The sequence below is a fragment of the Genypterus blacodes genome, unplaced genomic scaffold (genome assembly GCF_046128005.1).
Source record: "Genypterus blacodes isolate CSIRO-AG114 ecotype Tasmania unplaced genomic scaffold, CSIRO-AGI_Gbla_v1 ptg000026l_1, whole genome shotgun sequence".
Classification (NCBI taxonomy): domain Eukaryota; kingdom Metazoa; phylum Chordata; class Actinopteri; order Ophidiiformes; family Ophidiidae; genus Genypterus; species Genypterus blacodes.
The window spans coordinates 946,378-962,026 of NW_027466839.1; the positions used below are offsets into that span (position 1 = coordinate 946,378).

Consider the following 15,649-nt stretch of genomic DNA (forward strand, 5'->3'; position numbering starts at 1 on the left):
CGGTGACTTGATAAGGTGAATGAATAGCGTAAGGTGTAAACACATCTTTAATTTAATCATAACACAAGAATGATATTGATCTTTGCTTTAACAGACAATCCCAGATGTGTCCAGAATGTAATTACATCCTCAAAGAATGGGCGATTAAAATCATCTCTCATGCCTACAGGTTGGATACACTGGGGTTCAATATCAACGCTAATATAATTCTCCACTCGATGCGATTTCTAATTTAATTCATAAAGAGATAAAACAACTGAAATCCTTGTATAATACTTCACGTCTCAGCAGATAATTGCATGTGTGTCTACCTAATTTGTCTGGCTTCCACATTCCGTAAGGGATTTACTGCTCCGAGTCATTTGACTGTCTTCCAGCAGATCGGGCCCCGTGGCTTCCTCGCAGCGTCCGTCTCACCTCGGAGCCCGGTCCAATTAATTGCTAATTCTAATGATAATGGATTGTGCCAGAGCCATTTGCAAACCAACTAATTTCGTATTGAACAGGCCAATGAATAGAGGACAGTGGTTGCAGTACAATCAATACAGCATCTCAGGACAGATCGGGCAGTAATTGTCCCCAAAGTGGCCTCGTTGTGTAGGCAGAGAGTGAATCATAAAAAGTGTTATTTTCTGAAAACAAATCAGTGTACTAGTGTGATTAATTCAGCTGTTTTCAAAATCGATTTCTGTGTAATTTCTGGAATAAAGTGCAGCTTCTTATTATTCTAGTGCATTGATCTCTCACTGCAAGATACAAGATTTACTTTGAAAAGATGAAGATGAACTTTGGGACTTTTCATAACAAACAGGATGACGAGTGTGACATCATCTCGACTCCTGAAGATGACAAGTTTAATGTTTGTGTATTTATGTTGACCCTCCTGTCTATTAATCCTCTAGTATGTGTGTGTGTGTGTGTGTGTGCGCGGCATGGTTTGAGAGGATACTATGGCTTGTTACCGTCTTCAAACCTGGCATCCATTGTAACGGACAGAATTGAAGAGGAAGCTAGAAACGTCTTTAGATACAAAAACAAAAACGGGTTTCTTTGGCGTCACTTTAGGTTTGTACCTCCACAGACTGTACAAACTTGTCACCATCATGTAGTTGGATCCCACACAGATGGTGTTTGCCTGCATCTGCCAGCACAGTGGTCCTCATACAACAAAGTACCAAAGTTGTTTGAAGAATCCTTTTTTATTGCAACTTGTCTGAAATCTGGAAGCTGTTTATCTTTCATCCTGCAGCCTAAGCAACAAAGGGCTCAAGGGACCGCGGGAGGCTTCCGAATGCAATGTCTCTGAAATGTTTCTGGGTAATAAAAATGTGACTCAACAAATTTTAATGCCGCTTCTTCTCTCTCTTTACAGATGTTTTCTGTTATACCCCACAAATTCCTGCCTGGTGTTAAGAACCCGTGCTGGTATGAAGAGTTCGCTGGGAATATCACATCAGACCCTTACAGGACAAATTTGTACGCGCACTACTCAAGGCGCTTCCGGACCGTCTTTGAGTACCTGAGGAACGCTTTCAGAGAACACTTGTCTCACCGCAACGGCAAACTCTATCGCCTGCGGTGCCTTCCTTTTTTCTATATCATCGGCCAGCCAAAGTGCGGCACGACGGACCTGTACGACAGACTCAGGCTACACCCAGACGTCAGATTCGCCACATTCAAAGAGCCACACTGGTGGACCAGAAAGAGGTTTGGTGAGTAAAGGAAACTGTTTGCTCATTGTGAGTCGTCCAATGATAGAAGCCAAAGAGTATTTAAAGAGTGCAGGGGTGAAAGGAAAATGTTTCACTGAGGTACAAGAGTTTGAACCACAGTGAAAAGTGTAAAACTTGAGTAAAATAAGAAGTTTTTGTCCTGACAGCGTGAGTAACCTTGTATCTCAAATCCTCAAGGGTTTGAAACGATGAAGAAAAACCTCCAACACTTCACACTTAAGTTTCTCACCCAAAAACAGACATTTCTTATTTGAAAGTATGAATGTGCCAAGTACAAACAATATTACCTGAAACCCTCAGATAACCTCAGCATTATAAGCTTCTATCTGGCATTGAGTTAAGCACACTTGAGACAGTGAAGAGTGCTTTATGTTAATGTAGGGTTATTTGGGAATTTTCTGGGCTTATATTTATATTTATATTTAATTTATCAGTTCGATGGCGAGGCAAAACTTTAGATCTCTTTTAAACTAAGTTGCACAAAATGGAAATACTCCACTAAGGTGAAAGTATCTGAACATTGTGCAGTACACATACTTTCCTGTGTGTGTACTTCATCCATCATGGTGACACGCCTCAGTAGGGTTTGGAGAAGCACCGAGTGTGACAGAAGTTTGCATATCACCGGCCTCCAGGCAGATCTGTCTGTTACATCAACATCATTACTTTATCTCACACACTCGCCCTGTCACCGTTTCATTATACATCATTAAATCATCGTTACTTAGCACCACACGGTCTACATTTCTCTATCGTTCACCAGCAGGGGGGGAGTCCTCTGGGTGCTGTGTCTGCGTCAACATCATCTTTGACCAGACAGAGTAATGAAGAGAGAGCCATTATTTCAGGCTACCAAGGGTTAAGAAGCATTTATTTGTTGTCAGCACTGGCAGTGGAAGGGAACTGGCAGGTGGAGCAAGGTTTGGATAAACATGAAACTCTCCAATGGGCTAATAAAATCGAGCTCATTTATAAAGAAAGAAATGTGACCGCACACATTGGAATGTTCGGGCCGGAGTGAAAAAATGGCGACTCCTGAAGTTAAATATTGTTGAAGTACCACTAACGTTGAGGACGTATAGATTTTCAAGGCCATAACTTGATGGTTATGTTAGAAACCATGAAGCTACTGATGAAAGGAAACTTTAAAATGTGACTTTGAAGAAAAGAAATCATTCTTGAACCTGTGGCCTCGCCCATTTTGTGAACCATCTTGACTAAATCCATCAATAATGGAGCCATAATTCCTCTTTTAACATTGGGATTTGCAAAGCTGCTAGATGATGGAGCTCTGGATGTGATATGAATACGCATCTCCTAATGCCGTACAATCTCTCACCGCAATTAACCAAGAATTGAATATTCAACACCCATCTTGTGCTGTGCATTAGAATACTTAAAGTGTTTATTTTCAACCCGGTAGTTGTTAGCTCCGAAATTTACAGCTCTAATGGGGTATTTACAGAGTAATTGCTGTGCCCTCTCGCTACTTTAAATGCCGCTCGTCTTTATTTTCACCCCCCCACCCGTCCCCTCCCCTCCCCGTGTGCCTTTATGCCATCATTAGTCTCTTGCCACTGCAGGTTCCCATCGTGACACACAGAGATGAGCTCATGCAGTGACAGTGCTCATTAACGGCTAAACTAGGACCCACTGCACACACACTCACACACAGTAGAGGAAGTACCTCGAAGATATTTCATCATTGTTCGTGACACAGATTTGCTGTGGGTGCACCGTTTCCTCTTAAGGGTGCTTACTGTGGTGACTGCTTTCTTATGATTAATCGCTCTCTTCTTCTCCTTTTTTAAGGTGTTTAATTGACAGATTTTTGATTTCTGGCCCAAATACTGCGTCTAACTCTACCTTAAAAGACAAATTCTGTATATTTATCTGTCAATGTCCTGACAGCTTTATCTCCGTATTGCTTTTTACCTTCATATGGAAATGCAAGTAGATTAAATATTTAAGCATAAGTGAGAGTAAATGGGGATATTTGTGGTCATTATTTGTGTTATTTCGTCGTATCAAGACGTATTTGACATCTGATATATACTTTTAAGTTTCAAGATATTTTTATGGTTGGTTACTTGATGGAGACTGGAGCGTTGCCTGAGATTTATTACATTGGCTGTCATGCAGTTTGAACAGGTGGTAATTTGCGGTCGATTCAAACAAAGAGACAAAGCCTCAGCCTGTGCTTTGAGAGGTAAGCGTCAGCTCACAGCAGGGGTCTCACGGTGTGTTTCCACTCCGCTTTGGTTCCTGTGAATGTGCGGCTGCCAGCCAGCGCGTTTCTGCCTCCACGTGCATCTGCGACGTTAAAAAGCATTACGGCCACCACAGATGGAAGCAAAAGTCAAAATCTGTGATAGTGAGTGAGAATTTATTCATACAGAACTCAAATCACCATCCAAGTCCTCACTTTAAGCCTGTTTAACTCTGCTGCTTTGCTGCCTTAGCTATCTAAGGAGAGACACATTATTGCTTTCTATTCAGTATAAATAACAACTACTGATACTGCAGCTTATACCAATATCATTATTTATGCCCAGGTGCCTTGATGATACTTGGGTCGACACATTCTAGAAATAAAGCTGAACCACATGATCCTCAGTCCTGATGACACACAACACTGACTTACTGATCGTTTGTGAGGTTGTTATGGCTTACAAGTAGAGTAAGAGAAACACATCCTGCAGACACAGAGCAACATTAGCAGCCTGATCTCCACCAACTCTTGAGAAACATATGGACAAACAAGTAGCATCTGTGTGGCTATTTGCCTATTATTAATATAAAATAAGATGTTTTTGTAAAGGAAGTTACATATTGGCGGGATGAAGCATTGAGAAGCAACTATATTATAAATGAATACCAATATTACCATAGATATAGATATACCAAATCCAAACATTTGATGTTGTTGAAGACATGCATGGGTCCAATAAGTAAAGTAATTATTCCTTCTTCCATACCCACATTTACACCATGAGTGTTGAGACAATCTCAGCTGAAAACACACACACATTCGGTGGAAAGACACAAATCACAAGCTCTATCCCCAATAACTGCTTGCATTTTAATGGATTTCTTCTAAAACGGAACCTATGATTTAGACTCATGAATAATGGAGAATCTTCACCAGCTGAAGAGGATCAGGAGTGTGTGAGTCAGGCTTTATGTGCCTGTGTGTGTGTGTGTGTGTGCCTGTGTGTGTGCCTGTGTGTGTGTGTGTGTGTGTGTGTGTGGCAATTGTATATGTGTGTTTGTGGAGGAGAATGTGTAAGGAAAGTCTGATATGATGTAAAACTGCAAAGCTCCGATCTGCCTTCCCGCTGATGACTCTGTTCAAAGTCACGGCTTTGAAATTGAAAGCGGAATAGATAATGGCTTTATCGTACGGGGGAAGACGCGGCGCCAAAGCCAATGTACATATGTAGATAATCTCATAATTCCCCTTTAAGTACAGCTGCTGCACATCTAATCATTGCAGAATGTGGATTTGATTTTCATGCCGATTTCTCACTGTGGATAAGTTCTATTTTCCCATACATCTAAAATGTACTTAATAATATGAGTCAGATATTTTGGATTATACATTGAACTGGAATTTTTCATCTGAAATCTCCTCACACACACTATATTCAAAGCAAAACCTTTTGAAGTTCATCCAATTACATTCTCTGCCTTAAAGCCGTATTATTCTTATAGTCACTAAACCTAATCGCTGGATTGCCGTCTTGCACTGAATAGTTATTCTAAATCGGCGTTTCCGACTGAGCAACTTGGGCATTGGCTCAATATGTTAGTGTGTAATATGAGCCGACTGCTAATGTGTTAACGGTGAGAAAAATTGAAGAAAATGAAAGAAGGGGGAAGCCACATTATTACCCAGCTTCATCATGCAGCAGGGCCCGCTACCAAAATGTAGTGTGAGGCAGAACAGCCACACATTACTGCAAATGTAAGTCGAACTTCCATGCAATATTGTGAATTTGAAGGTTTATGGCTTTACTTTTGCTGCATGAGCCCCTTGTTGCTTCCGGGTGCTTGGACTGTTATTGTAGCATTACAAAGAGCTGCACAGATACGTAGAAGTGTTCAAAAATGCCCATTCAGTCCATGTATTTTCAAAAAATGTTATCAATATATCAACAGTTCCTTATTATTGAACACACACCAATATTTTGCCACGATTTCCGCTTGCAGGAGCCAAGCGGAAAAGCAATAGACTTGTTTTCCTTGATTCGGTCCGCTCATGCTGCACTCCTTTCGCTGCAGCTTGCCAGTGTGTGCAGTGTGTGAACGCTGTCACGTAGCCGCCAAACAGAACGGCCAGCCGCTTCACGCTGCCAATTTGAAAAAGGGCCTTTAGGAGTTCTGTCACCGAAGATTCTTCTAGTAAAAAGCTAAAGATATGTAAAATAATACAATAATATCTGCTGGCACATCAATCCGGCCCTGCTGGTGTGTTTAGGATTGTCCACTTCTGTTTTACACAATAATTATTTAAACTTCAAAATGCTGCTAAATGTGTTTGACTCTGTGTGTGTGTTTGCTTGAACTTTTCGGCCTCCTGATTGTGTTTTCAGTCTCATCCTCATCTCAAGGACGCCGACTTCCTCTCCGTTATTGTCCCTCTCTCTCTCTCTCTCTCCGTCCTTTCATCTTTGCCCGCCACTCTCGCGCTCTCTTCCTCCCCGTCCCTTTCACTTTTGCACTTCAGGCGACGTGCGGGCAATCAAGGCTTTTTTCTCTTTAGGAGCCCCTTCAAGTGCTCGCTGAATTTCAATGCTCTCTGTTTCGCATATATTTATTTCATTTCTCTCCAGGCTGCGTTTCGGCCTGATGCGCCGAAAACGGTGATTCCGAGCCATTCCATGTCACACGAGGAGAAGCGGTTTGAAACTCCAGCAGAAGTATCAGCATCATCACAATCAGTACCACACAAAAAAATGAAGAAAAACAACGTTTGAAGCTCAAATCGGTGGGGCCTAATGATGCAGACAGGCTGTTTACTCGCGTTTTCTAATCTTGTTTCCCCGCTAAGTACAGAAAGGTGTTTTACTGCGGAAGCATTAAAGAAGCATTAGAAGTAATAGACGCCTTAGTTAGCTCATTATCCTATTCTGCATGGATACTTCTTTAAATCCCGCACTGAATCTCCTTTTTCCACAACTTCCAAGTAAATTATAATTATAGCGTAGACCGCAGAGGCTCAGACGGAGAAGACGGTGGCTAGGCCTGCATTTAAAAAGGCATTAAGTTAAGACATCGGCCCTTAATTGGGAGACAACGGAAAACAGAGCCGGGACAATGTTCCCCTGCTGTATTTGGACTGGATCTGAACTTAGATTTTATTAGGTCACAGTATATCAAAGGATCATGTCAGGACTGGCAACCGAGACGCCCTAATGACCTGCTTTTGGTTGATCGCAGAAACACATGGAAAGAAAAAGCCAGGCAAGAAATGAAAACAGGATCAAACATGCTGGATGCAGCCACGCCCGTCCCACAAATGCACATCCCCAGCCAAACTGTGTCTAATTTGTACTGATTTGTACTTTCTGTCCCAATGTATCCATAGAGACATGCATCCTTCTGACTGGGAAGAGGTGTTTCTCTTCTAGTAACTTCGTCTTACTTTCTGTCCTCCAACAGGCATCATCCGTCCCAGCGAGGGTTTCCACAGCCGATACCCGGTGGAGGACTACCTGGACTTGTTTGATCTGGCAGCTTACCAAATTCAGGATCACATGACCGGAAATTCCAGCAGGACACCCAGCAAGCGCAACATCATCATCGGTACACAAAACAGTCTTATATCTTAGTATTAAGTAGATCTGATGACTAAACGCCACATGGTACTTTAAAAAGCAATTCCCTACTTTTATTTTGAAGGGCCATATCTATCTTAACTTATCTACTGTCACAGTGGAAAATAAATAGTCCTCGTTTTTGTTTGGCGCAATCTAGAGAGGGGGGTGCGCTCCATATCAGAGAGGACAGATTTGGCTTCCTTCTCTCGCAGGATCAAAATTAGAAACCCAGGTCGTGTTTCAGTCCCGTGACTTGTGTGTGAAACCCGAATGTGGCAGCAGCGGACTGACAGCGCTCGGCGCCCTCATCAGGCGGCGGCTGATAGCTGGTGGCTGCTGAAGTGACCCGACACTTGCCCGCCACGTCACTTTTAATCATCCCTCCAATATTACAAAGCAGCTATTAAAGCAGCAGGTAGCGGTGGTGAAACATGCAGGGCCGTCCCGTATCGCAGCCGCTCTCACTCAGGCAAAGGACCGTGAGCTTAAGCTTCCAACTGCTCTAATAACACCAGAGTTCCCTCTACTTTAACTTAGCCACTTTTCCCTAAAGTGGCCTATAATGGAATCATTGTTGTGGTGTCAGGACAGCAGTAATACACACAGCGGGGGAGGAGAAGTCTTACAAACCTCGTTCTTCTCCCTCTATCTGCATATCCCGCCGCCATCTGTCTCTGTCCTCTCCAGCCGCCTGAACACAATCATAAAGAACTCCATCCAGCAGGATAGGACACACTGATGTATGGTTGTAACAATAGCCCCTTTCACACTGGACTGAGTTGGCCGCATTGAGCTCTCCCTCGCACGCCACCGCTGTTTTCTTTGCCACTTTAAATAAATAATCCGAATAAGGGGGCCGAACGCGCCAAAGCCCCACTCAGTATTCACGCCGAGGCCCTGGGAGAGCCCAGCGAGGTGCAGGCGTGCGGCCAGGATCGTCTTCAGAATTTTTTGCGGAAGACCAGAGGCAGAGCGCTCCGACTCCACCGTTTTGTTTTCCTTATTACAGCCTCTTCCACCCCCTCCCTCTACCCTCTCTCCCCCCCTCCTCGGATGAAAATGAGCCTTTTAATGGCCGTGGAGTCCATTAACGAACACTGGATGATTAATTAGGTTGTGAGAGGGCCAATCAGCTGTACTTTGGAAGAGGGCAAATCCAAGGCGCATGCAAGTGTGTGAACTTCCTGTGGTTGAGTTTGACAAATGAGAAATGGCAAAATGCCGGTGAGGAAGAAGAAGGAGAAGCTCAAGCTTACATGAAAGGACCCTCAGGAGCCTCGCAAAGCAATTTATATTGACAAAATATGTTGAAAAGTGACATTTTTGCCATTTATCTCTAAGAATGAATGAAGGGGGATTTTGCAGAAACAGCAAGAATTAACATCCAATATTTAGGGGAAACCAAGATTTACAACACACTTCCTCAGGATTTAAATGGACATATTTGGTATCATTGGAAACGTCTGGATCGGGTGAACCAGATTCTATCTCAGCTCGGTGCAGGGAGGCCGAGTATCTAGGCGTGGTGATGCGCATCTCATTTACGGCTTAGCGACATTAGTGCCGATCTTGTTTCACTCCCACCATTGTCGTGACAGAAAATAGGTCCTGAGCTCTCAGTGTGAGGGAGGTGAGCAGATAAGGAGCGCGTTGTGTCGCCTCCTAATGCGCCGCAGCTTCACTCGGTGGAGATAAGAGACATAATGAAGGGCTGAGGCTGCCCTAATGAAGCCTGGCTATCGTCTCTCTGCCCAGCCTGAGAAAGTCGTGCTCTGGATTGTTTGAAAAATGACCTCCCAGACTCATTATGAGGTGAAGTATTAGCTTGGGGGCGGACTGCAACAGTTCTCACAGCTGGGAAAATCCCTTCCCTTACTTTTGACTTCATTGTAAAAACGTATTTTTTATCTGTCAACCTCTTTTACAGAAAAAGTCAGGAACAAAATTTGGTATCAAAGTTCTGCAAAGTTTAAATTGACTGAAGAGATTTGCATAAATTTGAAATGATTGAACTTCATTCAAATCAACCATCTTCTACTGGAAAAGGGTTGAAATCCTCTGACTGTACTGGAATCTCATCTCTCTCATCTTCATTTGTTCATTCTCTTGTTGAAAAATGTGACTTTTGAGACTGAAAAACAGATGAAAACGTCCACACGTCCAAGCTCGATCGAGTGTGTGTATCAGTATTCAAGTGTGTGTGTGCGCTGTGCCAAATTGTGGTATCATGTGCCGGTGCTGCTCTGCAGGAGAAGCCAGCGCCTCCACCATGTGGGACAATAACGCGTGGGTGTATTTCTACGACAACACCACGGACGCCGAGCCGCCCGCCCTCATCCAGGACTTCGTCCACGCGCTGCAGCCTGACGCCCGCTTCATCGTCATGCTCAGGGACCCCGTGGAGAGGTGAGACACCTTCCTTCCTTCCTTTCTTGTATCACCACTAATTTCTTCACTGAGTAATTCTTTTCTTCCTTTGATCCTTTCTTCCTCCCTTGTAATTTGTTTCCTTCCTCCCTCCTTCCTTCCAACTATCTTTTTCTTTCCTTATTTTCTTCATTTGTCCATCATCAGTTCTTTCCTTCATTTTCTACTTTCACTTCTGACTTGCTGATGTTTGTTTCTTTAAATACAATCTTTGGATCAGGAGGTCTTTCCCCAGTAATGTAGCACTGTTAAGACGGAGGAATAGCAGGAATAAGTATCCAAGTAAAGAATTGGAAAACTTCGAACACACACCGAACACACACACACACACACACACACACACACAGCCTTTGTGTCTCTTCCATGACTGCAGGTTCTGTGTTTATAGGAAACAAAGCTGTGTTGTTGCTGAAGTTTCGTTGCCGTTCCTCGGCCTTGGATGTCCCATAAGTTTCACTCCGACACCTTCATCAGCTGCCGTTATAGCAGGATTACTTTACACCGCTTCCCCTGAATCTGACTTCAGACGGCGTCTCAACAAGCTCCTTTAATTGCTGCTGTCTGTCAAATCCCTGCCCGTGCAATCTTCCCCAAATGGAACTCTAAGGGAAATGAATTGCACGCTCAATTAGATTAACAACAGCGTTTTTATGACATGAGACTTGTTTACAACATAGGCACCGTTTCAGCACAGACTCCGTCTAACGTCTGAAACTCCAACGTAAGGGAAACTTTCAGGCGTTTTTTGATACGATCGTCACATTATTTTGACTTTGTTTGATCATGTTTATAACACCAGACATGAGATTTACTGCAGTTTGTCTCATCACAACTGAGACTGCCACGGCACAAAAACACTGGAAACAAATGCACGACTCGTAAAGGGGTTTGAATAACTAAAATCCTTTACTCTTGATAAACAAGGCTTTACAAAAATATACATGAGGCCAAAATCTAAACTTGGGAAGATACTTGGACTTGACACTCAATTTAACATGACTTTACAAGAACATACATGACGTTGCAAGACAAACTGGCAAAAGGATGAGGGGAGACACGGACTACTTATACATGAGGTAATGAGACACAGGTGACAACAATCAAGTAGACGAGCACAAGACACAGGTGACGGTACTTAACATGACGAGAGACAAGGACGAGATTAAACACCTGAACATGAACTAAACTATAACACGGCATGACTATGATTTAAGGACATGACTTGAACAATGAACAATGAACTAAACTATAACATGACAGAGACAAGCTTAACTCTTAGCTGCGGTATACAAAGTACTTAGATACTTTGGAGCAAAAATACCTCAATAAGCAAAAATGCTTGGAAAATTGTTATTGTTCCAACTGTTGGATGTGGATTTGTTTTCATGTAGATCACAGATTACACCTTTAAATGTATTACATGAGTAAATGTGCTTTACTTTGTTTCCACTTCTGCCCCCGACTGTGAAATGTCAGGTTCCTCACCGAGCCTCTCTCTCTCTCTTGTCTTCCAGGCTTTACTCCGACTACCTTTACTTTGGAATTGCCAATAAGTCTGCGGAGGACTTTCACGAGAAGGTGTCGGAGTCTCTGCAGCTGTTTGAGGGTTGCCTCACGGAGTACACGATACGCTCCTGCGTCTACAACACTTCGCTCAATAATGCCATGCCAGTGAGTGTGCCTCCTCCTCCTCCTCCTCCCCCTCCCGCATTAAACCATCATTTACCCAGCGGAGCATTAGCTGGTGGCGAGACGAGAGAGAAAGGGAAGCGAGGAAGACAGAGGGAGTGAAATCCACACTTCATTAGCGCATGCTGAAGCTTGCGGGGTTGTACTTTTATGAAAGGGATTGGCAGAGTCGCTAAAGCACAGAGGATCCACGGCCTCGCTTTTTTGTACCACACAAATCTAGTTGAGCAGTGGCGTGAACAGGCCATCCCTCAGTGTCAGACGGTGCCGGGGGGGGCCCCAGTGTTTTGGGCCCCTAGCCAGCTTTTCCCACAGTGCCCCAGGGCAGAGCAGTTCAATGGGGGAGGAGGAGAGCAGCTCTTCACCCCCCCCGCCTCCTCCTGCATGAATTGTACTTGGCGGCCCTCCTCTTTACTGCTCCCCTACTCAGCTGCCTGGTGGCGAAGCTTTATGGCCCTTTGGGAGCACGCTCGCTCTCTCCGCTGATGGCCTAATTGTCCATTTGCTAATATCTCACTGCAAAAATCCCCATTTGAACAAGCCATTCCTGTCTCTAACCGAGTCCGGAAAAGTCTTATTTTCCGATAACAAGTGATTAAATGCATAAGGTAACAAGATTTAAGTTAAACGACCCACCTATTCCACTTCTCAAACAGAAGATTTTCATTTTCATTTTCATTTTCATTTTGCTCCTCTTTTTGTACATTTCTATGGGAGCTGCCACAGAATTCTCCACTCCAGCAGCTATGCCATCTCCAAATGTTGCTGTTTTAAACTCGCAGAGCATCGGTATTTTAGTATGAAGGTGTCTGAAACAGAACATTGGTCTGCATGTCATGGTTAAAGCTGAGTCAGACCGTCTCGCCTGCTGGCACCCTTACAATAGGATTTAAGCCTGTGATTGTGGCGGACAGTCCGTCGTCCTCTGAGCCCTCCAGCAGGCCGACCCCATGATACCAGAGCATTCCCACATGCTCGCACGGTGCCCGGCATTACCCAGCCCAGTGCACAGGAGAGATGAAAGAGAACGCCGGTGGAATTCCCTCCCTCTGTCTTTCCTGCCCTCCCCTGCTTTAATGTCCTTAGAGAAGTGTAACCATGCATACCCGGCCCCCGTGTTGTTGTGTCTCACCGCCCCGCATTGATCCTTCTTCTCCTTTTGTGTCCCCCCAGGTCAGATTGCAAGTCGGCCTGTACATAGTGTATATAATGGACTGGCTAAGCGTCTTCAGCAGGGATCAGATTCTGGTCCTGAGGCTGGAGGATCATGCCTCTAATAGGAAATACACCATGCACAGAGTCTTTGATTTCCTTAACCTGGGTAAGTGCACAACACATCCCAACACAGGCCTCGGCTGTAATCGCTCCCTCTGCGCCGCTGATCAATAGTAATCAAGGAGAAAGCTATTATGCATATGTGTGTTACAATTCCCCATCCTGCTCTATATTCTATGCCTTACACATAAAGATAACACTGTCGGCAATCAATCATTAGGCGGCGGAGAATAACTAATATATAAATCACACTTAAACAATAACAATGCACAAATATATAAACGGGCTGGACTCTTGAAGTACGAAATTTCGGTCCTTAACAAACCATTCACAACCTTCTTGTTGGAATACAGAAAAATATCATCTGCAGCCTGTAGAGGGTGCTAATGCAATATTAGCTGGGCGTGAATGCAATGTTACTTTTCATTGATCATAGCATCGTTTTGAGATATAAAAGACAATCAAGTGTGTTTCTATAGATTCTATAGACCTTGAACTGAAAAAACTTTAAAAAAAAAGGGGAAAAAATCAAAAAATCAAAAAAAATCAAATCAGTTCAGGGTAATTAAATATTATGAACTACAATGTGTGTGTGTGTGTGTTTTTCTGGATTATCTGACTTCACAGGGTTAACACAGCACACTGCCCTCTCACTGACCCTTTCAATTTCAACACTGAACACCAGCTGCCACACAGTTCTCTGTTGATCTCACTGCGCAGTTGATACACTCCTCACCTTTCTCATGCTTTACTTACTCTCAGCACGAAAGGTTGAAGTATTTCCTTGAGCTATGAATTGCTGCTGGCGGTGTGTCCACAGGGTGTGTGTGTGTGCGTGTGTGCGTGTGCGTGCGTGTGTGTGTGTGTGTGCGTGTGTGTGAGGGCACTCTGATTTATCGTGTGAGCTCAGGCTGAGAGTTTTATGCAGTTCTTGCTTAATCTGGATACCCCCTTCCTTCTGTCTCCGTAGTTTATCTCATGCTTTAATTGCCCCAAAGCCCCAGACTCTGTTCCTGAAAGAGCTGCCAACAGCAGTCGAGGTGCGATTACCTCCCAGAGAGTCAAATCTGCTGGGAGAAAGCAGCACTCAGAGCAGCTCGGCACACAATGAAATTGCAACCCCTGATTGAATTTTGATCCATCTGTTTCGAGGCTGTACTGAATTCTAAAGTGGGTATGAGCATGTAATTGATCACAGGGTTTTGGGCGCTGAAAGTAGGGATGACAAAGCTCCAGTGCGGATTGCTGTGGCGCTCGCACACACTCGGCCCCCGAAAGGTGACTTAGCAATAAACTTCAGAGTGCAGGAAGATGTAAAGCAGGAGCACTTCAAACTGACATATAGTGCCTGCAGCAGAGGCTTCACTTCATTAGCTGATGTTTCTGCACCCGTGTGCCTTCCTCTGGGATTTAAAGTGCAAAAAAAAACAAATACATTTTGATGAGACGTAGTATCAGGCTTAAATATATATATATATGTATACAATCAATTTAGACAAAACCTACAAAAGATATGTTTACAAGGTCAGAACAGCTATAAACAAAGTGAAAAGACTCCTGCTTTCCATCGTGTGAATATACTGACTGTAAATGCCAACGTGCTTGGAAGTATTGGCAATATATTTGAGTGAAAGTTGCAGTAAAACAAACAACAACACATACAAAAGGGATCCACGGTTAACTATAGTTGCCATATTAATTTTGTTAGTGCTGTAATGAACTAAAATATATGATATCTGTGACCTAATCTGGAAGGTAGTAAGGGAATAAAGTCAAGTCGGAGTAAAACGGAAATAATCAAGCAGAGGTACATGAATAGTCAATGTACTGGGTTCAATTCCAACTCTGACCATTTGCCATTGTCTGTGTTTGTGTGTGACAGGGCCTCTCACAGAGCAGAAAGAAGCAGAGATCACTAGGAGCCCAGCGTCCAACACCAGGAGGCCGGCTGACAAGAACCTGGGTCCCATGCTGCCCATCACAAAAGAGATCCTGCAGGACTTTTACACGCCGTTCAACGAGAAACTGGCCAAAGTGTTACGGAACGACTCCTTCCTCTGGCACAACAAGTCCAAACTCTAACGGGATCTCTTAATTGGTAAAGCAAAACCACTGACATGCCAGCCAGCCCCCCCCTTTTTGTTTTTGCTTCATCTCTCTCAAGTGCCCATGGAAATCAACGTTTTTATTTAAATTATTTTTTTAAGTTATAAAAAGCAGAGATTAATCAAAGATAGAAAATAGCACAAGAGAGCGGTTTTGTGTGTGTGTTCGTGTGTGTATGTGTGGGTGTGTGTGTTCGTATGTGTGCGTGTGTGTGCGTGAGACAGAGAAGTTGATTGATTTAATGATTGGTTTTTGTGACAAGATGTACAAAGTTAAATAGCGGATTAAAAGGTATCAAAAGAAACCTGTGTGTTCTCTTTTCATGTTTATTTTGGCTGGATTGAAGAAATAAAGTCAGTCTAGGTTTTGCACCTGATGAGGACACAGCAGAAAATGTAGTGCAACAACGCCATCTAGTGGTAAATATGTGTAGGTGCTACATAAAAGCACAATACACGCAACAAACACAAACTAAAACCAAACTCTCTTGGGATCTGTTAAGAACGCCTCAGTAAAGTGGTCAATCTTGTGTGTTCGTTTGAAAAGCGAAATTATAACACTTTTTTTGTGAATTGTGGGAGCTTTTGTTCGCCAAAC

The 15,649-nt window shown here is 43.5% G+C and overlaps 1 protein-coding gene across 4 annotated transcripts in view; it reads left to right on the plus strand.

Moving 5' to 3' along the window:
* chst15 (carbohydrate sulfotransferase 15) overlaps positions 1-15,356 on the plus strand; it is a 35,600-nt gene extending 20,244 nt beyond the window's left edge. For all 4 annotated transcript variants that reach the window (XM_076143636.1, XM_076143639.1, XM_076143638.1 and 1 more), the window contains exons 3-8: positions 1,373-1,712; positions 7,398-7,541; positions 9,805-9,961; positions 11,497-11,653; positions 12,845-12,992; positions 14,829-15,356. In XM_076143636.1, coding sequence (XP_075999751.1) covers positions 1,373-1,712; positions 7,398-7,541; positions 9,805-9,961; positions 11,497-11,653; positions 12,845-12,992; positions 14,829-15,028 — 1,146 coding nt within the window. In that variant the 3' untranslated portion in view covers positions 15,029-15,356. The remainder of the gene's footprint in view (positions 1-1,372; positions 1,713-7,397; positions 7,542-9,804; positions 9,962-11,496; positions 11,654-12,844; positions 12,993-14,828) is intronic.
* The last annotated feature ends 293 nt before the right edge of the window (positions 15,357-15,649 follow it).